The 23,929-nt window shown below is 34.7% G+C and overlaps 1 protein-coding gene across 2 annotated transcripts in view; it reads right to left on the bottom strand.

Annotated features, from left to right (window-relative positions):
- LOC124353970 (scavenger receptor class B member 1) overlaps positions 1-23,929 on the bottom strand; it is a 123,308-nt gene that overhangs the window by 39,128 nt on the left and 60,251 nt on the right. For both annotated transcript variants that reach the window (XM_046804064.1, XM_046804065.1), the window contains 2 exons: positions 21,905-21,996; positions 19,427-19,587 (listed from right to left, as the gene is read on the bottom strand). In XM_046804064.1, coding sequence (XP_046660020.1) covers positions 19,427-19,587; positions 21,905-21,996 — 253 coding nt within the window. The remainder of the gene's footprint in view (positions 1-19,426; positions 19,588-21,904; positions 21,997-23,929) is intronic.

The following is a 23,929-nucleotide window of genomic DNA, read 5'->3' as shown; positions in this document are numbered from 1 at the left end:
TTGACTCGGGGATAAAATGTGTAGAGCTTGATATGTAAACAAATACACCAAGTTATCTATATATTACCTATACTACCTTGAGAAAGAAAAAACTTGGCACTTTAATAGCAGAAAATTACAAACTTTGCATTAATTGAAGGTTGTCAACGTGCATTCTTGTATAAGGGATATTGTAAAATCTCAGGATATTGATTGGATTTACTGCTATTGATTGCGATTAGTAAACAAACATAAACAAATAATTGCAAGTGGCTTTACGGGTTTTAAGTATATTACGTTTATTTAACCAGTCAGAAGGAATGTGATGAAGTTTTAAGTTATAATCCAAGCTCTTTCACTGAAAAAAATGACTTCTTCACCTTCTAGGTAAAGTAAGGAGATAGAAAACAAAGTTGTTCGGTACTCTTTATCAAAAAAGAGGAAAAGGAAAGACACATTAAAATTTTACACCAAGTGTACAATGAGCACAGAAAGCGAACAAGACAGTTTTCTTCTCTGCCATAACTGCATACAGCACCAGTTTGCTGTAAGCATTAATCATACACTTCTTGAATCTATGAAATGATTGGATTACAAACGAATATATATGTCTTCTTGAGCTAGAGAAGTAGGTGATAGAAATACGTTATTGTGTTAGATGTTTATACCACCATGCGACCCACATTCAACAACCCAGAGATACCTAATTTTAATGCAGGTATGATACCGGTAGCTACTTTCATCATATAAAAAATAACAAAAAATATTAAAGTCATTATTGACAATTGTAAATTATTACTTATTGTTACCATACAAATAAAGAAATAATTATTGTAGTGATATATGAAACATTTGTTTAATGGGTTATCATGTTCCACATGTCATCATAACTTACGTGAATTACAAAATAAAAACCCTTTAATTCCATGAATTATGCCTTTTTTTCAAAGATATAAGTTTAAACTCTTCATCTAAATCACAGATCCTTTATTGCAAAAATAAAGAATCACGCAAGTGTCTTCACTGTGTATTAATAATGTGTGTACTAAAAATATACAAGCAACAAACATAAAGCACTTAAATATTGTTGTAATGTCTCATAGTATTTCTTGTAAGTCTCGTGATCGACAATGAAAACTACATCTTTCTAATGAAAAGTAATCACTGAAATAAATAAAATATATGAATAGGTACAATATATTCACATGCAATTCACTGGTAGTCGAGCAAACAGTTTGGTTGTCCATCCTCAAGTGGAGTGTGTCTAAAAAAACATTTGACTTGAGAAATTCAATATAAGCTCAAAAGGTGCTCAAAAGGAACTCATAAATCAATCCTTTAAATTAGGCGATATTTCTTGGGTGGGCACCCACGGTTGGAAAACTGAGAGCGGCCTTAGCCTGAATACTGAGGCCTGACCGGGCATTCAGGAAGTGTGACATTTGTGTCTGCAACTTGGTCCTCCTACTTGGATCTGACCGCCTCCCATTGGGCGTTAAGGGGCGTTCGGGGGCCATATGCTGCGCATGTTAAATTAGTCATTTTAAGGTACACATATCTCTAAAACCTTACGACGTAACCTACTATAATTTTTTTTATTTTGTTATTTATGTCTTTTAGAGTATTTATGGCACAAGAATTTCTAAAATAACTTTATTTAGGTATTTTAAACAAATTTTTCCTAAAATTTACTTTTTTTATTCGAAAATTTTGACTTTGCAACCATGTAGAATTGGTTTTAGGTTTTAAAACCAAATTTCCCCTGTGCTGTAAATAAAAACCATGAAATTGTGAACAAAAACAAAACAAAAACTATACTAATATCTCGAGTATTTTGGAAGATATGGGGTACCGAAGTGTAAAAAACAAGTTTTTCGGGAATTTCATTTTTTTCTAGGTTATAACCTAAACAATAGTGACTCATGTATCTCAGTGCATTCCTGCTGCATAGGCAGGGTTTATATGGATCCTCCTGCTGCTCATACAGGGTGGAGCGCGGTAATTTGCTTATTTGCACTGCAGGCTGTGGCGGCACTGTTGGTCGAAGAGAGGGGGGGAGTGGGCGTGGCTTATAGTGGCTGATGGGAGATTTGTATTCCTCCGCGTTCCAGTTGCCATCATGCAGTGGACACGAGAGGAGAGGTTCGTTTTGTGTTGAAGCGTATTTTTTCAAATGCCCACTCGATCATTGCAGTGCAGCGTGCTTTTCGTTTACGATTCGCTGTTCCCCTCCACGCGGACGTGTTCCTGGTCGGCAATCAGTTGTAAATTGGGTAACTGCATTCAGAACAGCAGGGAATGTATCATGTGTACGAAGGGGACCTCAGAGAAGGATTACAACACCGGAAAACATCGATAGAGTTAGAGCAGCAGTACTGCAATCTCCAAAACGCTCTGCTCGAAAGCAATCACTTGCTCTTGGCATTTCAAGACGTTCTATCCACCGATTCTTCATGATGAACTGAGATTTCACCCGTATAAAATGTGCGTGGTCCATCAATTGTCAGCACGGGACTATTTGACACGGCGTACTTCTTGTGAAGACATGCTTGCAACTATACCCGCGTGACGCAATTGTGTTCTTTTCTGATGAGGCACATTTTCACCTCAGTGGGTGTGTCAACAAGCAAAACATGCGCTACTGGAGTGAAACAAACCCCAGAGAAGTCCACCAGAGACCTCTGCATTCGGACCGCGTCACTGTGGTGGTGCGCCATATCACGAGTAGGCATCATTGGCCCTTACTTTTTTCAAGATAACCGTCGTGCCATAACTGTGAACTCCGAACGGTACTTGACTATGATACAGAATTTTTTTTCAGCCGGCTCTTGAGGCAATGCAATTAGAGGATACATGGTTCCAACAGGATGTGTGCCACTGCACACACAGCGAGGGTTACCATGAATTGTTTGAGGCAAATGTTTCCTGGTCGGCTTATCTCTTTGAGGGGCGATGTGAACTGGCCGGCACGCTCACCAGACTTAGCCCCATGCGATTTTTTCCCTTTGGGGCTACCTGAAGTCGAAGGTGTATATCAACCGTCCAACACCTTGGAAGACCTAAGGAACAATATTGAGGCTGAAATTGGCAGAATACCAGTCGACATGCTTGTTAGAGTTAATGAAAACTTCAGAAAACGTATGCAGCAGTGTGTGGATACCGAAGGTCGACATTTCCCGGATACATTATTTAAAACCATGTAATTTAAAAATTCCCTTACTGTTCAATATAATTAAAATAAAAAATAATTTTTTCTAAGGTTCATAATTTTTTTTATTTCATTTCCAAATCAGCAAATTACCGCGCTCCACCCTGTATATATCCTACAGACTTCTTTTAGCTGCCTCCCGCTTCTGGCGACACTTCTTTTCAATCTCTTCCACCACCTTTTGCGCCTTACTTATGCTCATCCTGTCGAATCGCTTCATAACATCAACACAGTTTTTGCCTGGCATTATACCTACTTTCTTAAGTACTTCACATTTTTAAAATTTTTCCTTTGTTGAAACAGGCAATGGCTTCATAAACACCAAACTCAAGGTCTTTTTTCATAACTAAAGTCGATTTTGGAATGCGCGAACCACACCACACTGTTTAGCGACTCGCCCGGAATTTGGGTCTGTCCATGAAGACATTTTCGCCAGTAGCGTGGAGTTAGCTAAGTCCTTGAAAATTTGTTTAACCTGGTCCATTACTACAGGGACAATGTGGAAGTGTTCATGGTGGTCATATAGGCTGCTTTCTTCTGGATAGCATGTTCGTATTTTGCACCACGTATCAACAGTTTTCGGACACAAACTAAGCGCTGGTTCTTTAGTTGTTGAAATGAGATGGAAATACTCCGCCCAAACAGCCCTCTTCATATTTTCCAGACTGTCAAAATTTCTTCTAATGGCCAGCCCATAGTATAATTAAATTTCATTTATAGCCTCAAGAATCAAACTACCTTTCCCCCCAATAGTTTTTATCATCAGGAAGTGTAAACAACACAATTCACAAATCAAAAAACACAGAAACTTTGTTATATAACAGATGACAACAAATGAGAAAGAACCATAATGACAGTAAAGAACAAACAGTGTTACCAACACAACAAGTATGTGTAGCTTATATTATTACAACTGTAGTATGTATAAACATACGTCCCTCGCCCTGACGCCCCTGCCAGCGAAAAACACAGTGCAGACCATTACAAATAAATTAATTACATAAGGTTGCACTCGTCCAAATTGTATGTATGATATGTCAAATTACTCGTAAGATTCCAAAGAATACAAAAATGTCAAAAAATAAAAATTGAAATTTTGGCCCAAAATGGACCCCGGACGCCCCTTAAACCATAATAACGGAAAGGTCGCCTTCAGGAACCTAGTATCATTTTTATGTGCAACCATTCATACAACTTTACCTCATCATGAGCAGGGTCAAGCATGGCTTTTTATAAATAATTTCAAAGGTACATTATATAAACTTATAACCCTATGTATATTCAACTGATTTAGTAGATAGTTGGAATTCGGTAAGAAACACTGATTGCTGAGTATTTTTTTAGGCTTTTCTAATATCAGTAGTTATTTTAACATCCATATCGGATATTGGAGTTTTGGAAGTTCCTAACTGGCCATTCGAAAGTTCACTGAGGTGTACAGGATTGGAGCCTTAATGAAAACAAAGTTACTACTGTACAATAAATGTCTAGCTATATTATTTGTAGGTAATATAATAGGACGAGTACTTAGATTAAGTTCAATTTTTTAATTGGAGACGACAGTTCAGTAAAACAGTTTTATTTTCAATGAAAAAGCCCAGAAAAGATAAGTGTATAATGTTTATTCTTAATGTATTTAAGCGTAGGTTCAAACCAAATAACTTATCGAATTAACAGCTGTGACTGCGCCAAAATTTGGATTAACTTGCATTTAGTGATGGAACAGCTTACAGTCGTTTTATTCTGTGACTACACAGGCTAATTCTTTGTTGTTTTACAACAACAATGTCAACAGACTTATTCTTTTTTTTAACTATTTATAATTATTATTGACGATTTCAGTTGGACATCTGAAATCTTGGTTTAGTTAGGTTAACTTGGTTTAGTAAGCCTAAGAACTAAAAACTCATTACAAAATGTTTAAAACGACGCGACGTTTGAAAAATATATATGCTGTCTTACTTTGATGTACGAACTAAACTGTATGTCTCTTTTATTATTTTACTATATTTTTCAGTTTTAAACCCTTAAGGCATAAACAGTGCATGTACAGTCTGTCACATTCTCTAGTTTATGCCATGCGTTTTTCAGTGCGCACGTTTGTGCAGTGGCATTACTGGTACTTGATCTAAGCATACTGGACCCTGAGGTGTACGCGTATGTTCGAGTTTTTGACGTTGTCCTACGAAATGTTCTGTTGTAATCTTTGACTTGGGCGAGCTCATCGCCATGTATTGATTAATGTACTGTAATATTAACGCTTAACCGTATGCCATAAGATTTTCGTCATCTGGAGATGATAGATCCCAATTCTTGAATCCAATCCTAGTGTTCTAATTTTGTAACATATAAAAATAGAAAATGACCTGTTATTCTTAACATCGTCAATAATGATGCACTTTAAACAAAGAAATATGCTCAAGCCTATATTGTAGACTGTTGTACCTAAGGAAGACAGTAGGTAATTATAGTTTGTCCGGACCCTCAAGAGCCCTGAGGATTTAGAGACTCTTGTGCCCCGACGCGCACACACCGTCACACGCGCAGCCCGGCCTGCCTGTCATTACTTTCGTGTCGATAACGAAAAATACTAGGCTTTAGTCTGCAAACTGCTAAGTTTCATATTGTTTATATTAGGTTAATATTCTTGTAAAATTTTAATTCTGCGTATTATTTAATGAAAATATAGCCCAAATACGAAATATCTACGACATTCCTGAAATAACCTAGAAATACAGTGATCATGGACATCTTTATTTCTATGATATGTCAAGAATGTTGCAGTTATTTCTTGTTTAGACTCTATTTTCATGAAATAAAATGCAGATTTCAAAAATTACAACCTGACATAAAATGGTTTTGCAGACTTAGGCCTACTATGTGAATCATCGGCACAGGGACGGCAGGTAGGCCGGGCTGCGCGTCTGACGGTGTGTGCGCGTTCGGATGCAAGGGTCGCCTTGTAATCCTCTTAGGCTCTTGACATAGGGGAATTTGACTATAGTTCTCAAATCATCGTGTTTCAGTTATGTTGTCATATACTGGACACTCTATTATCTTACTTTATAACAATCTTAATCATAATGTGGGTTGTGAAACAATCTGTAGAATACGATAATGTAAGATTTTAAAGTCATAATGATCCCTGATCCGAATTTCTCCATGGCCATTCAGCTCAACGATGATATTTAGTTTAGGCGCCATATTTCAACATGTGTGTTTCAAATCTAGTGCTCGCTTGAAGAATAGTATTAGAATTCAAAATGGATCCAGGAATATCTTCATATGGATAAAACCAGGAAAGCTGCATGTGCTGTGTACAGTATCTTGAAATCTCCGTGTCCCCTGCCCATCGTGCACCTGCTGGCATTCTTCTCGGAAGTGTCCCAAGCGGAGTGGCCCGTGGCACACGTAACCTAGTGGCCCACTGGGCTACCGGGAGACTCCACTTGTTATGTAACTCACTTTCTATATCAACACGAAGTGGTTATGGCTTTAACAAGCAGCCAACGAATATATTATGTCATCTGGCTCGCACGTTGCAGCCGGGCCGGAGCCTGTACGCCTCTGATCTGACTCTGGAGAGAACCCCCAGGCGACTAACAGTATGTAGAAATAATAACCCCTATTCTGATATGAAGTACATTTCATATTGGAAGAAACAAATGAGAATATATGTAATATCAAATGATGAGGTTGGTTACGAAATGTAATTAGCAAAGTATAATTTTAATAGAATACAAAAGGATGTGAAATCTTTATAGGACTGTACGATATTTTAAAGTTAGATCTTGAAGAGGTTTATGTGCTCAATAGTACATTTCCTACAACCTGATAAAAGAAGAATGGAATAAAGGAATAATGTATTGTAATATATACAAGAGCCAGGATATAAACGTTACATTTCTATACATACTTGTCAACATTTACATTAATTTTGACTCGGCAAATGAATTACTCTTAATATATGATATGAATGATGAAAGTATCATAATGAAAGTGAATCATAATGTTTTCTTCATTCTATGTCATAGATGGTCATAAATCTAACATAATTGTTTCAAAATATCTGAAACTTTATAGAGGCAACACTATAAAAACAATTCTTTCTCAAACTTCCGCTCACTACCTTCAACTTCAATTTTAAAGGACTCCTAGACACATTGTGCACTAAATATCTGCCATGGAAAGTAGTTCTATGTGTTAATATTATGGGATTTTAAGTATAAAACAACTGAGGTCGGAGTCCTATAGTAGAAGTCTATAATATAATATTATAATAAGTAGTCTACATGATTTTTTTCAACAAAGGAAACCGATCTTTATATTTAGATTGAAGTCATCCTCCTGCAGTAATGAACATTTATCTAACAGTCTAACAGCCCCTTTTTGAGTTTAAGGACCAGGTGTGTTCTAATATTTTCGTAACCTGCTTTTTCAATACCATAGTAAGTTTCTAATAAACGTTCGATGTCCAGAGTTGACGAAAAGTTTTACAAAACTCCAGAACATTTTACGACACACTAATTCGGTATAATGTGAAGATCTTAAGATTTTGTTGGCGGAAATTCCGAGAAATTTAATGAAAGGAGGTGGATTGATAAATAAATTATTAACCAATAATTAGAGAACAGTTCCTTATATTCCATTATACCGCACTGTGAATATAATATTTATGAAGGAACTTATTTAATTCTCATTATGAAAGTACTACCGAAGAAAATCCAAACCTAGTTATCTTACTGAGAGAAGCAAATGGTGGATTCCGAAATAGGTACTAAATTAACGTAGTACTAAGGCAAGTCAACAGGTTCTCTAGTCTTGTGCTGTATTGAGTAAATAATAGTTTCTAGTCCAAACAACCCTGTGCATGAGTTCCAGTGAGACTTCTACATTTATGTGTTTTTTAAACAGTAAAATGTGTTTAATATATGTTTTGCACTTTAAAATAGTTCAAAGTACAATTTATAGAACAGAGTGGTGAAGAAAACCTTAATTGAAATTATTCCTCCCTCTCTTTTCACTATTTACACAAGAAGCTATATTAAGCTAAATCTTCCTTTCAAATCTTCATTGTTATCACTAAACCTAAATCCATTAGCAACACCTGTTGTCTTCAGTAATTTTGTTGCGTCATGTTAGAATGAGTTAGAATGTTTGTTATCGCTAGGTGGTAGAAACCTCCGTAGATGTATTATTGAACGATTTACAGCTGGAGGAAATCGGACTGTTTTTGAAATCCATTAACGATGTAAAATCAAATTAAGTGGAAGAGTGAGAGACATGCCTTTCTTTTACCTTAATCTAAAGTGGATCTCCTTGGAATGGTAAGCTGCGAAAGGGTGAAAGAAATGTAAACATCATTTTCTTATTTTTGCTCACAGCTTGAAGGTTGGGTGGGATAGGAAATAGGAATGTATACTTCTAATAATGTCCTTCTTAATTGTGTGTGTATGTGTACATAAATGTTTGTTTTTTAAGGTTCCATTAGTTTAGGTATGATAAATTAAAATAAAACACTATAAGTTTTGTAATTTACAATCCTCTTTCCTTAGGGACGGGAACAATTGAAACTTCGTTACTATCGAAGATAGAAGCATATTTTTAAAATTGCAGAATATATATTGATACGCTATCTCTAATACTAAAACCACAGTACGGTGTGCTAAATATTTAATTTAAATATTACTTTCAACACACCTTACCTTCAACTTCTGTTTTTATTTAAAAACATTAAAATAAATAGTTTATCTTTTGTTACTGTTTAAGTATACTACATTGCAGCTACACATCCATTCTTTAATAATACACATAGATATATATTTTATATAAAAACCGGTAATGATTGTTCCTGATGTTCAAAACACGGATAAATAACACTTTTGGACAAAGAGCAGTAAAGAAAATAACGATTGTAAAATTAATCCAAAATGGAATGCAGACGTTTAGTTTTTATTTAATACATCTGATTTGCACGTATACTTTCCTAATATGTATATAAAAACAATTAGGAAGACATATAGAAGAAAATATTCGTAAAACCATACATAAATACATTTTTTCAAGTATTTCGCCGGTTTTACTGAGGAGTGCTTCCTTATTGTATATTCTTATTTAATATCTTTCCCAAAGAATTGAAACCTAAGAAGCTGTTTGCGTGAACTAGAGGTATATTAATTATTAACAATTGTAAGCGAGCCAGAGATTGATAGAAAGTCAGTTATGAACTCACTAAAGCGCAGCCGCTTCCGACATTGAGTAACACTGACATCATAGTGAGAGACTTCAACGAGCGGTCGGACTGGTCTCCTCAAGTCATCGCCCTTAATTGAGGTTTGTTTCTCTTCCGTTTGGAAATATCTCCATAAATCTGGTATAGACTGGATATTCTCTTTTGTAAAGCAAGAGGTCATTGGGCAAAAAATCAGTCAGGGAGGGTTTACCTGTTAGTACGTGGATATTTCTTAAGGTCCAGCAAAGATTAGATTTTGAGTGGCAAGTTTCATGATAAAAAATGATGAAAAATTGAACAAAAACAATAAAGTTTCATGATTTTGAGTTCTATGATAAACAAAATGTCTCAATCTCGATGAATAAAATGTAATCTCACTACACAGATTCTATTTCTTCCTTTACTTTACTGTAAAGTATTTTATTTGCTATAGCACCATAATTGTCAATTTAAAGTAAAATACATTTCTTAAGTAACGTTTCTCTGAAAATATATATTAAAAGCAATGGAGATAATCCACCGGAGTAGTTATTCACAGATCTGTTCTACACCAATTGAGTCCTTACAAGCCGCTCTAATTATTGTGAATTCATTGCAATTTTGACAACCTGCTCTCTTCAGCTTTGGCCTTAGCCTTGAACCCCCCACAGTTTGATTGGCAGCGCTCCTACAGGTGGGTGTGACCCAGTCCTGCAGTAGACGAGGTTGTGGCTAGACCGGCCCTGGTCCGGGGTTGGTCGCTAGATCAGTCTGCGAGGTCACCAATGATGAATCATTCGCTAGTTTTTATCTCAAACGCTGGGACAAAAACTACAGACCTATGCTCTCATGCAGTTTAGTGGCACGAGGTTCATGCGGCTCCGGGGCCACTCCTTGTGGAACTTCCGTAACCTTATTAATAGCGTTAATCACTTTCAAAACTGGCTCTGACAAAAAAGTGGTCCCTGCCAATCATGAATTTAGTTTGATGTTTTAAAGAAACATTTTTCTTTTGCAAGAGTTTATTCGTTGAACATAAACCAATTTAACCTAATATTCTGGAAGAAAGTTCAAGACATAAAAATAGATATTAATACGAGAAGTTCTCTAAATTAACACAACGAACGAAAATAATCAATTAGTTTTAGTACACTGTAATGTGCTATGTTTTATTTCAATAGACACAGGTTTTCTGTAAGGCCCAAAAGTGGTTCTAATGCGGTAATAAGAATCTTAACGTTCTTAAATGTAAATTTAATGAGTCGTGATCAAACTTTGAGAATATCTTATTAAAGTGTTTCATAATACTAATTTAAGAAATCATATTCAGTTATAAACTTAACGAGGTAGTAAGTAATTTCTTAAATTCCTTTACTAGAAAACTCTGGTGGCTAAAATAGATTGTATGTGTTAAAGGTAATCTGGATAGGTTGGAAGTTCAGCACACATTGCTTATCTATAATATAGTAAATAAGAGAGACTGTTTATTTATGAATTTATGAGTAATATGGGATAATCAATATGTTTATGATGTGAAACAGATGTAAACTGCAGTTGGAAAAGTGGTATAATAAACAATTACGGATCTAGATCTAAAAACGTACAGTAATGTTAAAAATAAATCAGCCAATTTGACTACGACAATGACAAACTAGTTTAACTTATATAAAAGTTAAGTACTTCCCTTTTATAAAGAACATTCTAAAAGAAAAATCAAGAAAGAAATAGAAATTTACTTTTCATTAGACGACGATTTGCCTTAACCAACCTATAAACCAGAAAGAAAATATTGTAATTGGAATAATGGTATTAGTGGAGATGAGTTAGCCAATAGATTGACAACGTTGACATGTACACAATCTAATGGAATTGACAGGCGTATCCTGACAAATAGTTGGGTGTTCTATGTATGCTATTCTGACAATATGTTGCCGAGTTCACAATATAAAGACCATAGTTTGGTAGGAATCTTATTATTTGGACCATCAAGGGACTATTTCTCTTGTTAGTAAACAGCTGAAGAACAAAGGTCAGTATGATGCCCCAAGATGAGCTTATTTGTTCGATTAACACCTATATCCTATGAATTACACTGTTTTGGATATCTTCAATTAGCAAGGAGATGGTGACTTAACCCATAAGTTGTAACAGTCGTGAAACAGCGAGTTAAACTGAGCAATATTTTACAATGGCAGGTCAAACCAACCAGGATGTCACCGAGATCAATAATTGTGTCATATAACACAAAAGAGATCAATATGATGGAGAGAAACTTCGTGGGCATACACATGATAATGAAATTTGTATTAAAAACATTCTAAATATAAGAAAGATGTGAATTTTCGAGACTTCCAAGTAAAAGAGGAGTGGAAGGAAAACAATGGCTCTACAGATGCAATACAAATATGATTGATTGACTGAACACATCCGGATGAGACACTGACAGAGCCATCAACGACACAATCATCAGTTCCAATCTACCATCTGGCAAATTACATAATAAACTGTTCATGTTCAATCTTCTTCAGCGTAATTAACTCAGACATCAAATAATGCAATGCATTTTCTGTCTCGTTTGTACACATTTATTTCATTTTATTTCTTTCTTTAGTAAAAAAAAAAATGATTTTATGCTTCAACAAATCGCTATACTGCTAGATTGTGAGTTATACAGGAAAGATATTCGACTTCTTAAATTTGTTACATAAAAATTTTCTTGGGCAAGAATTGAACTTGAAGATAGTGCGCAAAATTTACTCTGCAGAAAATTGGCGATGTACAGGTAACAACAACAAAGTAGGAGTTCACCATAGGAAGTCTCATAAGAAGTTTCGCTGAGTTACGTGCTAAAGTTCAAGTCTACAACTCATTTCATCTCCAAGATGTAGACATCATACAGAAAAAAAAACATTACATCCCTTCAGCAGACAAAAGAGAAATATCACCCAAGGTTTAAAGTCTACAGTTGAAAATATTGCACACATTCTTTCAACACAACTTATTCATATTTTTATTAATTTAGTTACGTTTTATAGCAGTGCATAAATAAGAGAAGTACCGGTGATGTAGGAAGAGTACTGTAACGCAAAAGTGCACTGAAATCAAATCTGTGCAAAGTGCACTGAAATCAAATCTGTGCAAAGTGCACTGATATTATATTGAGTTTCCACTATATTATATGCTTCTTTTTACTGTGTGAATACGCTACATGTATTGCATCCATACATGCATATGAATGTTACATATATTGATAGTTGGGTGTTCTATGTATGCTATTCTGACGATATGTTGCCGAGTTCACAATATAAAGACCATAGTTTGGTAGGAAACTTATTATTTGGACCATCAAGGGACTATTTCACTTGTTAGTAAACAGCTGAAGAACAAAGGTCAGTATGATGCCCCAAGAAGAGCTTATTTGTTCGATTAACACCTATATCCTATGAATTACACTATTTTGGATATCTTCAACTAGCAAGGAGATGGTGACTTAACCCATAAGTTGTAACAGTCGCGAAACAGCGAGTTAAACTGAGCAATATTTTACAATGGCAGGTCAAACCAACCACTTAGGTTTACATTAATGTGACCAACAACTTAGCAAAAACACGAACAATCCAACGAAAACCAAATAATAAAATTTTTTATTGGAAGTTAACTGTTAATATTGATACAATTTGTAAAATAGTTGTATACACACACACACACACACACACACACACACACACACACACACACACACACACACACACACACACACACACACACACACACACACACACACACACACACACACACACACACACACACACACACACACACACACACACACACATACATTTTTTGTTTGAGGAAAACACTACCAGTATCTAATGCCAACGTCTGTAGGTCGACTACGGCTTACTTGTCGTTTTCTGCATAATGCATAAATATGTAGGGCATACGATTGTTTGTTTACAAATTTATTTATTCTGCTATTTGATTTTTGTACAAATTTGATCTTGCCTTTTAGGGTATAGACTATTCTACTACTAGTAGTTAAATGAATTTTAATCAACCGTTTTACAGTCTATTTTACAACACAGGCTGTTTTTTATAAAATTTTCCATTGGAAATTAATATGGAAATATCGTTGTCAATAATGAGCTTTGGTTATATCAAATTTATAATAACGAGGAGGGCTTAATTATTTTCTTCCTCGTGACTTCCATGACCTGAATGGACCGATGTCAGTTGATAGTCTTGAAGAGACATACCGGTAGAGGTGATGAAGCTTCGGTAGTAAACATTGTTTGGTGGCGTTGCTAAGAAAGGGAATGATCGTCAGCAAATGTACAGGATGCATACAGGAGGCTGCATATCATCCACTTTATTGCTGCGGGCTCAAGGGCCCTGGAGGGCCTTCAGGCGTATATAGGGCGCCAGTAAATCCAGAGACTTACTTATAATTAACCAACAGTAGGATCGTAATTATTCGATGATTTATCTTGAACCTGCCACATCGCCGGAAGATGTACTGATTGTGACTGTTATCATGTCCTATATGTCCTTGTATTCCTCTTGTTTTATATACTTTAATGTGGGAAAGTTAATAATAACAGAATATTTATATGAATTATTTGAGTTTCTCAAAATTATTGTAATAGAAAATATCACGCAAGTAAATATTATGATTTACGAAACCTTGACTACTATATGTATCTTAATTCGAAGTTTACATTAATGTGACCAACAACTTAGCAAAAACACGAACAATCCAACGAAAACCAAATAATAAAATCTTTTTATTGGAAGTTAACTGTTAATATTGATACAACTTGTAAAATAGTTGTACACACACACACACACACACACACACACACACACACACACACACACACACACACACACACACACACACACATACATTTTTTGTTTGAGGAAAACACTACCAGTATCTAATGCCAACGTCTGTAGGTCGACTACGGCTTACTTGTCGTTTTCTGCATAATGCATATTTAATTACCTGTTTCATTTTTTTGTTGGTAATCATCATTAAGTGCTCTCTTCTTTTTATTGATTCATGAATGCAGTAGAGAATAAATAATTATGGATCACATGAAATATTTGTAAGGAAAAGACGAAAATAATATTACACTCCCCTTAAAGTTGTAGGTATTTAAAGTAATTAAGTTCAGTTCTTAACAAACATTATGTGACAGAAATGTTCCTTTTTACATGTTTATGTGTTATGTAAATTAAGAAAGGTGAAGTAATATTGTAAGTAAAAAAATTATGGTTGCCTGTAAAGTCGGTTTTACGGGCGAAGATTTTACGTGACAACGTCTTTTTCTCGGTAGAATATTTATTGATATGAATATTATTAAATTGCACAATAGGAACAAGGAATTGAATGAAAATAAGAATTGCACAAATTTTAACTATAGAAATATATTTTGTTTACTAAAACATTGTACATAATTTGAAATTAATTAAAATTTGTTATTGTAAATGGTAAAGTTGAATTTACTAAAATTGGAATTTGAAATTCTTGCTAAACACAGTTAAATTCTAACTCCGCGCGTGGTGATTGGTCGGTTTAGTTCGTTTGTTTGGTCGCACTGTTATGACAGGTTAGAGGTTATAATTTGTTATTTTAAATGTTTGACTAGCAATACGCGCTGTTTCTTCTCAATCGACTGAATTACGATTGATTGCAGAGTGATTTAAACTAATAATTTACTTAACGCTATCAACATTTGTCAATAGTATGACATAACCTATAAACTCAGTTTCTCAACTTTTGTGTCAATCTAACAATTAATCAATCAATCATAGTTTACGATAATGAAATATCAGTGTACAATTATTTACCTTTATTGTTGTAGTTGTTGTAAATGACGAATCTAAGCACTCCACATTTTCACGAATAAACATAGTTATCTGCTTTATCCCGTGCAGCGGACCCACAGTTATCTGCTTTATCCCGTGCGGATCCCGTGCGGCGGACCCACTGGACGGGCATCGTAACGTTACCGGGCGTTACACTTTTTCATGAGTGACTCCGAGCCGCAACCTAATTTAAGACGTTGTCACGTCAAAAATAATCCAAAGTCTCGCTGTACTGGTTCCAACTCATAGATAGCCATTTTAAGAGATTATATCAGTTATAACAGTTCTAAGGGATGATTTGCCTTGTGTAATAACAAGGCTACACCGAGTGTCACAACTAATTTTTCAAATATTTAAATTATTACGCCGGTTTTTTATGGCCCCCTTCCAACAAAAAGGGATAAATATACACGTGAGCGGCTGAGGTGTGTCCTAAACGAGCCTCTGTGCAAACTAGACCCTCACGACCGACCACAGAACTGATGACACAAAAATATAAAAAATGCTTTTGCTAATCCTATTTAGGACCATTTACAAATGCAATTCAGCATAATCAGCAACAAACGGGAATATTATAAAAGAGAAAAGGGGAAGTATTATAGAATATACTAGTATTAATAAAACTTTCAGTTTACCATACTCTCGTAGGTCTGAGAAAAAATTAAAAACATTGGTTCGTATGTGATGGAAATATTTTACCCATCCTGTAGGAATTACTTATGAAGCTACTTTCGTACTATTTCTTTCCTATTCTTCTTGGTTTAGATGACGAGCTGTATTGCCCACAGTAGTAGGTTTTCTCTAGTGTCTCTCCTTCTTAGTTCTTGCTAAATATGTTCTGTGCAGTGACATTGTTTGGAGTTATGCTTACTAGTCTGGACTTACACGTATATTATATTTTCTATTGTGAACTTAGACGCTAATGAGTGCCAAAATACATTTTAGTCTTTAATTTTCGCGCATACATACTTGTCTCAATACTTTTAGCAATTGGAAAAGAGGATAAACTTCATTTCACGAAACGTCAGTTTCTATATTTCTAACGTTCAACGATGAACAATGTCCAAAATCTTTTATACACTAACATATTAATACAATAGTTGACGGAATGCTGATTGCAAATTTAATTTCAACCAAATTAAAGAATGCTGAAGAATTATAACTCAATTCAAATGATAACATGTTTTTGTTGTATTAATAATTTACGTGTAGTTTAAAAATTAGAGAATGTTTCCGAAGCACGCCTTCGACTATACTAAAAAACTTTATTTTTTCCCCCTAGAGGTTCATAATAATGAATACCACTCTAAAACAGACAAGACCACTTAAATAAGTCACGCCATTTGATGTAAGGCCACTAACAGACGGGCTGTATTCAGGACTTTCAACGTGTTTTGTGGTGCTTACCTGAACTTTCTCATCCTGCCAGGAATACGGACAAAGAAGACATTTCCACGTACAAGGAAGCATTAGAGTTGAACTTTTACGCGCGGCTTATGTCAACATTGTATAACGCAACGGATTATTATTCAACAGTTTTCTTTGCCAACTAAGAAAGCTTTGACCAATTAAAACATTCTTTGTTGATTGAGCATCGATTAATTGAACCTCATTACTTCCCACTGTTTTGTTACTTTATTTAAATATAGCCAACTACCTCACATGCCTTTAGTTATGAGAGTATAACATCTACGGAAATGTTTTATAAGTATTTTAAAAGTAACAATTATTTATCATTAATAATATAATATAATACAATATTATATATATATATATATATTATATATATATATATATATATATATATATATATATATATATATTATATATATTAATTTAAACGCGCACGCGCGCACACACACACACACACACACACACACACACACACACGCGAGTAAATAACTGCATTAGTATGGTTGAAAATATTCCATAAAAGTACATTTAAAAACCTCGTCCTATCACATATGGAAAAAAAACATAATCGATTTCAATGACATGTTAATGAAAGATATACATTTTTAGGAAGGAGTAACCAACTCACTCTTGTATAAAAGTTATTCATTTTACTACATTATAAAAAGTTCCTAAGAAATTTTTAAAGTATAGATTCAATTACAGATTTGAGAGGACTGAGATTCGTTATTATTCAATTAATACTACTATTAGATTGTAAACTCTCTCTGTGTGTATATCGCCATGACTGCTTAGTTAAATTATTCGATTGAGCTGAAATTGTGATTAAGCTCAAATTCCGTGAGATATAATTTATTTCTTTTTTAAATCAGAAAGATTACTCAATTATTAATTAACATAATTAATAGTTCTTACGTTGTTCTTATGGGTAAGCATGATGGCAAAAAGAAAATTGCAGAAACAATACACTTTTAAACAAACTCCGAACAATTATATGGTATTAACATCTGAAATATTACCACACGCAGCTTAACTACAACATCATCTTTTGGAGTTTTAATGTACACTACTATAAAACACAAGTTAATGCACAAAGTATGTCAATGTATCAATTACCAAGATATTTCAAGACAAATTTCATCTATATACTTTAAATTATATTTGCAGCTATGAAAATAAAATATAGTATGTAATGATACTACCATAGGAAAGAGTGATTTTTTATGACGATGTATGAGCGACCATTACATTTGGCTGAGCGTCATTGAAGCGTATCACGCAGTATATTGACACAATTTTCCGTTTTTATGCCTGTTCATAGAACATATTGAGAATGAAATGAGCTACAGATTTGAAATTTTGCTTGCTAGCTCAGCGAATCCTCACACGTGGTATGGGTGTACTTCTTACCTTGTTGAACTAGTGTCAAGAGATCAGTATAAAATTGCATTCTATCGAAAATTTCGAATTAAAAATGATGGAATTGTTCAAGTTAGACTGTATGTTTACAAATCACACTATAATTGTTGTGAACTTATAAAAAAATAAACAAAAATGTTTACTTTACTGTAATGATTAAAAAGTAGGGATTGGTTACAAACTATTTAGATTGTTTATTATTGTTTAAATTGAAGACATACGGTGCATCTATTTCGGACAGGTTTAATAATAATTTATTAATATTTAAAATTTGTATTAACTTCAAATGACACTTTAGATTTACGCATTTGACTGTTCTTAGGTTTCGAAAGAATCAAGTTTTTATTATTAAAAACAAGTACGAAATTTTTTAATGTTTTTGCCCATTTAATATAAGATAAATATGTTTTGTAAACGAGTTGGATTTTGTTTTTAGAGTGTTTTCTGTTTTTAGTCCCGGTAGGTTGTCATATTTCAAATTGTATAAAATTTAATCGACTTCGGATATGATAGGGTAAAACAAGTTTGGAATTAATATTAGAATGTAAAAAAATTAATTAGCAGTTTAGAGTTTGTGAAGCAATAGTTTCAGCAGTGAAATAATCTGTCTTGACGTTGCCACTTGACTCTAGGAAGCAAGTCGCAGAGGTCAGTCGGGTGAATGTCGTGAGAGAGAGAAAGTGTTCGTGGCGCAATCTGTAATTTGATCAACCTCCAGCACTGACAAGAGAAGTGGAGGACCGACTGACCGACCGCAGATGTTCCACAGTTCGCCGGAGTCGTCGCGATGTCAACAAAACCACCACGTTGTTGCGATTTCTCTAGGAAATGAAAGTGATTTGAGGTGGAAACGAGAGTTATGTTTCCTTTAACCGGCCTGGTTAAGTGGAAATCGATTGGGTTATAGAAGCTATAATATCGGTCTGATCAGCTTATCCGGTTTTGGGTTTATCCGGTTTGGTGGACCGCAATATAGGTAATGTATATTTAAAGTACTAGTCTACCTTACATCACTGTTGCGATTGATCCCAGATACTGTGATTGATCATGTAGCACATGCTTAAAAAAATAATGAAGACATCGATCAAGTTTGGGAACACCACAAAAATGTATTATAGTCATATCTATTAATATAACTCGTCAAGATCCTCAATATAGTGAAATTATTATTAAACCTTACTTTACCGGAGAACAATAAATGTTTTTACTATAGCAGCTGGCGAATGCTATTTATATACGCTACACCAAGAAAATCGTGTAGTAGCGTACCCTTCTTTAAACGTGAAGAGTAACTTTGGAAAATAATGAGTGACGAAAAAGCTTACCGATATACGAAAGGTCCGATCTCCTCCAGTCTGGGCTTCTCGCCCTGGTTGAGAAAGCCCTCAGGGTTGGTGACGTTGAAGATGAAGACCTTGGTGAGACGGAGAACGCCAGGTTTCTGCCAGTAATGGTAGCTGAGGGTGCCGTTCCACAGACGGAGGTTCTGGAATATAGAAAACAACAGTGAGAAAAGTAGCGTTCTGGCTGACACTGGACAATATAACCTGATTCTATGAAACTGTAAGAGAATTAATGGCGGATGATGGTTGCAACTGTTGCGCCTCGGGTGGGGGGGGGGGGAACTAAGTACCGGAGAATGACATGGAAGTGAGAAGGTTCCTCCTGTCCATTGCCAAGTAGACGGCATGAATACTTCTGCCCCGAGAACGGGCCTGGCACTTCCCATTGAATATTAGAATAACCCGAAGTTCCAGGTTAAAGAAGTTCATTGGTTCCAACCAATTGAACTGGGGATTTTTGGGCCATGATATGCCAAGGATTTGCCAAAGGAGGTTACAGGGTGTTTGCACATGTTGGAAGTGCACTAAAAACTTATAAATATAAGTTGGGATTTTGTAAAGTAGAAGTTAGCTTATAGAATTGAAAATTCCTTTCCTACTAAGAAGTTGTGTTTAAAATGCTAACGTTTCTCCCTACCTTTTTCTTTTCGATTGTATTTCGGAGCCAACCTATGACAGAACTAGAATGGCCTGTAGACTTTATAATTTCCACATTGGCTGCGACGCTGTCTCTGTCTGCAAATGCTCCAAAGTTTTTAAGGTCCATGACGATAGATTCAGCTGTCATTTGTCATTCTTTCTCTCGTTTTTTATTTCCCTTTTATAGGTTTCTGTGGGCAGCTCAATAAGCGATAATTTTAAGTTTCATAATAAAAAAGATCCGGCCCACAGTGGGATTTAACAAGAGATATTCATCAGCTTATATAAACTAATATAGAGGCTTAAACTAGAAGGTATTTCTACCTAATACACACGGAAGCCTTTGCTCAAAAGCTGAGCTAGGGCTTAGTGATAAGTTTATTGCAGAGTTATGTCTCCTAAAATTGCCATTTACCACATCTACAACCGTATCAAAACCTAAGTTTACTGATTTTGTCTGTGAAAAATGGTCGGATTATTCTGACTTTTACTTTTGTTAAAAGTGGAGAAAGCCTGGGCACCTATTGATTGGTATTTCGAAAAAGTCCAGTTCTTTTGAATGTTAAATTTCTTATCTCGTTTTAGTACCGTCGTAAGAGGATTGAGGATTGTAAATGAATATTAACTCCACTATTTATGCATTGGGACATCTAAGGCAGAATCCCGTATTCATATCGTGCGTAGTGTAACGGGCGTAATAAAAATTTTGTAGAGAAATTCAGGGGCTCACTTTTTTGGTGTTGGGGGGGGGGGAGGATTGAATACTTTCCGCAAATCCAAACTTTTGAATATGAGATTCGTACAATTTTATAAGATTGGCAAGAAATACTTCTGAAATTATTTATAGAATTCAAAATACAATACCGAGAGGAAAATTCAGAAATATAAAGTCCTGTAAACCACTTAATTTCATAATGTGGCACAAATATACGTGATTATTTTTGGTGTAATTAAGTAACTAAAAGTTCGATTCAGCCCTTCATCTTAGGTATATACGTAAACATGTAATGATATCGAATGTAATGATTCTTGGTAGTTTGCGTGATTATTAAGTACCTATTTATTAAATCGCTGAGTCAGCCAGTTGTTTATGATTTTAGATTTCAATGTAACCATTACTTTTAATATAGTAAACATCATAAAAATAAACTGTTTAAAAATGTTTCGAATCAAAATTAAATAGGTCCCGACTTATTATATACTGCATTATTTGATATTGAATTATTAATTATTCTATACTATTTAATAATTCATATATGTATATTTATAAATCGTTTCCAATATTAATTGATTGTAATAAATAAACTTCATTTGTAATTTGCTGAATCTAAGTTTCCCTTATTATGGATCTTGGTGGCCTTGATATCCAAGAAGTGGATGTATACGAGTACAAAGCCACCCACCCCGTTACTATCCCTCAGACCGTCCATGTCACTTGCATGTCTCATGTACTGGAAATGTATACCAAACTTATAATAGATGTCAATGTTCGCATGTTAAGTTTCGGCTGTAGAGGAATAACCTTGGGTTTTACGTAATAAGAACAATGTAAAACTTCAAACTCTTTATGACCTTACTTTTGGCAGTAAAATGTAATAAAACATCTCACTTTAAAGATATGATTAATGTTTATAATTAAGTACAAAAATAGAAATCTTTTCTGGGTAACGAATAAAGAAATTTAAAAATCCTAAAAGGAGTTAAACACTATCCTTAGATAGTTAAAATCAGTATGGCAGCCAGTTTAGTCGACTCTTAACACTGTAACACCTGAAATAATATATGGCCTATATTAAAAGTATAACTTCACTAGGGAGTTACCTTGAGTACTAGGTAGTCCAGCCAAGGGACAGAGGAGAGTATGATGCCCACGGCGAGAGTGAACAGACCCACGCAGATAACCGCTAGTCTACCTGAGAAAATATACCAGCCATTAATAACAAAATACGAAATACTATAAATATGACAGAAACTTTATTAATACTTGAAAAAAAAAAACTTAACATCACTTTCACAATCACACTGATTAGGTAATGTTGACTCCAAACTGCGGAAGAATGCAAATTGACCTCGGGTTGTTGTTGTTTTTTTGTTGACAAGATTCCCACATAAAGCGTATTGAAGAGGCTTTTTTAGTGAGCCACCAACCGACTCTGTAGTCGACCTGTCTCGGCGATACGTTTACACTGGTACACATGTATGAAAACTTTTGTGAGAGATACTTGTTGAATTAACAAATCCGGAAACGTTTGCTCACTCAAGAACTCACACAATTTGTATTAGCTTTAACGTTTGCTCATAAATTCATAAATGTTTAGTGAACAAATTTTGTTTAAACATTGACTTGTGTAAGTAGACAATTGAAGCCCTTCTGATATAGACAATAAATTTTGTAGGTTATTTTCATTGAAAATTGTGGTAGTAATTTTTATTTTTTTAACCTTTATTTTTTGTATGTCTTTAAACTGGAGTCGAGAAACAGTACTGCAACTAATTGAGAAAATTAGGGCTTAGTATGAGATATTTAGTCCATAGATTACAGGGATAGTAACAAGAGAAAGGACATTTACACTGCCATACATAGGACAAGAAGTATATTTCTCTGCTAAAGAGGTTAAGATCAAACGGCATCCTGTAAAACGTTCTTTTTCCTCTCTATTGAGCTTTTCTTTAAAAAATCATGCTACCACAAACGGCGAAACAGCAGTGTACAGGTCAATATCTACAATCCATAATTAATTAATAATGATTAAAATCTTCGAAAACAACGAATATTAAAATAAACCGGTTTTTTTAATCAAGATGTGTACCAGTGTAAACGATCAGATGTCAGTAATCATTATTGGGATATCAGTACTCAAACTTTAAACCTGTATCCGGACAAGAATATCTCACAAGTTTTCATACATGTGTATCAGTGTAAACAATCAGATGTCAGTAATCATTATTGGGATATCAGTACTCAAACTTTAAACCTGTATCCAGACAAGAATATCACACAAGTTTTCATACATGTGTATCAGTGTAAACAATCAGATGTCAGTAATCATTATTGGGATATCAGTACTCAAACTTTAAACCTGTATCCAGACAAGAATATCTCACAAGTTTTCATACATGTGTACCAGTGTAAACAATCAGATGTCAGTAATCATTATTGGGATATCAGTACTCAAACTTTAAACCTGTATCCGGACAAGAATATCTCACAAGTTTTCATACATGTGTATCAGTGTAAAAAATCAGATGTCAGTAATCATTATTGGGATATCAGTACTCAAACTTTAAACCTTTATCCAGACAAGAATATCTCACAAGTTTTCATACATGTGTATCAGTGTAAACAATCAGATGTCAGTAATCATTATTGGGATATCAGTACTCAAACTTTAAACCTGTATCCGGACAAGAATATCTCACAAGTTTTCATACATGTGTATCAGTGTAAACAATCAGATGTCAGTAATCATTATTGGGATATCAGTACTCAAACTTTAAACCTGTATCCAGACAAGAATATCACACAAGTTTTCATACATGTGTATCAGTGTAAACAATCAGATGTCAGTAATCATTATTGGGATATCAGTACTCAAACTTTAAACCTGTATCCAGACAAGAATATCACACAAGTTTTCATACATGTGTATCAGTGTAAACTTATCTTGGTATACCAAATCCAAGTATCCCATTGATATACCTATTTCAATTTGTAGGTTACGGTTACGGTTATTCTTTAATGTTTTTTAGTTGTCTGGCCGATCCTGTAAATCCGTTTGATGTTACCATAAGTTTCTTCCTGACTTGCATTTTTACTTAGACTGGTAATATCCAACCAAGGACCAG

Source organism: Homalodisca vitripennis, chromosome 2 (genome assembly GCF_021130785.1).
Source record: "Homalodisca vitripennis isolate AUS2020 chromosome 2, UT_GWSS_2.1, whole genome shotgun sequence".
NCBI classification, from domain to species: Eukaryota; Metazoa; Arthropoda; class Insecta; order Hemiptera; family Cicadellidae; genus Homalodisca; species Homalodisca vitripennis.
Note: the sequence above shows the minus strand (reverse complement) of the source record. Positions and strands in the feature narration are given on the sequence as shown.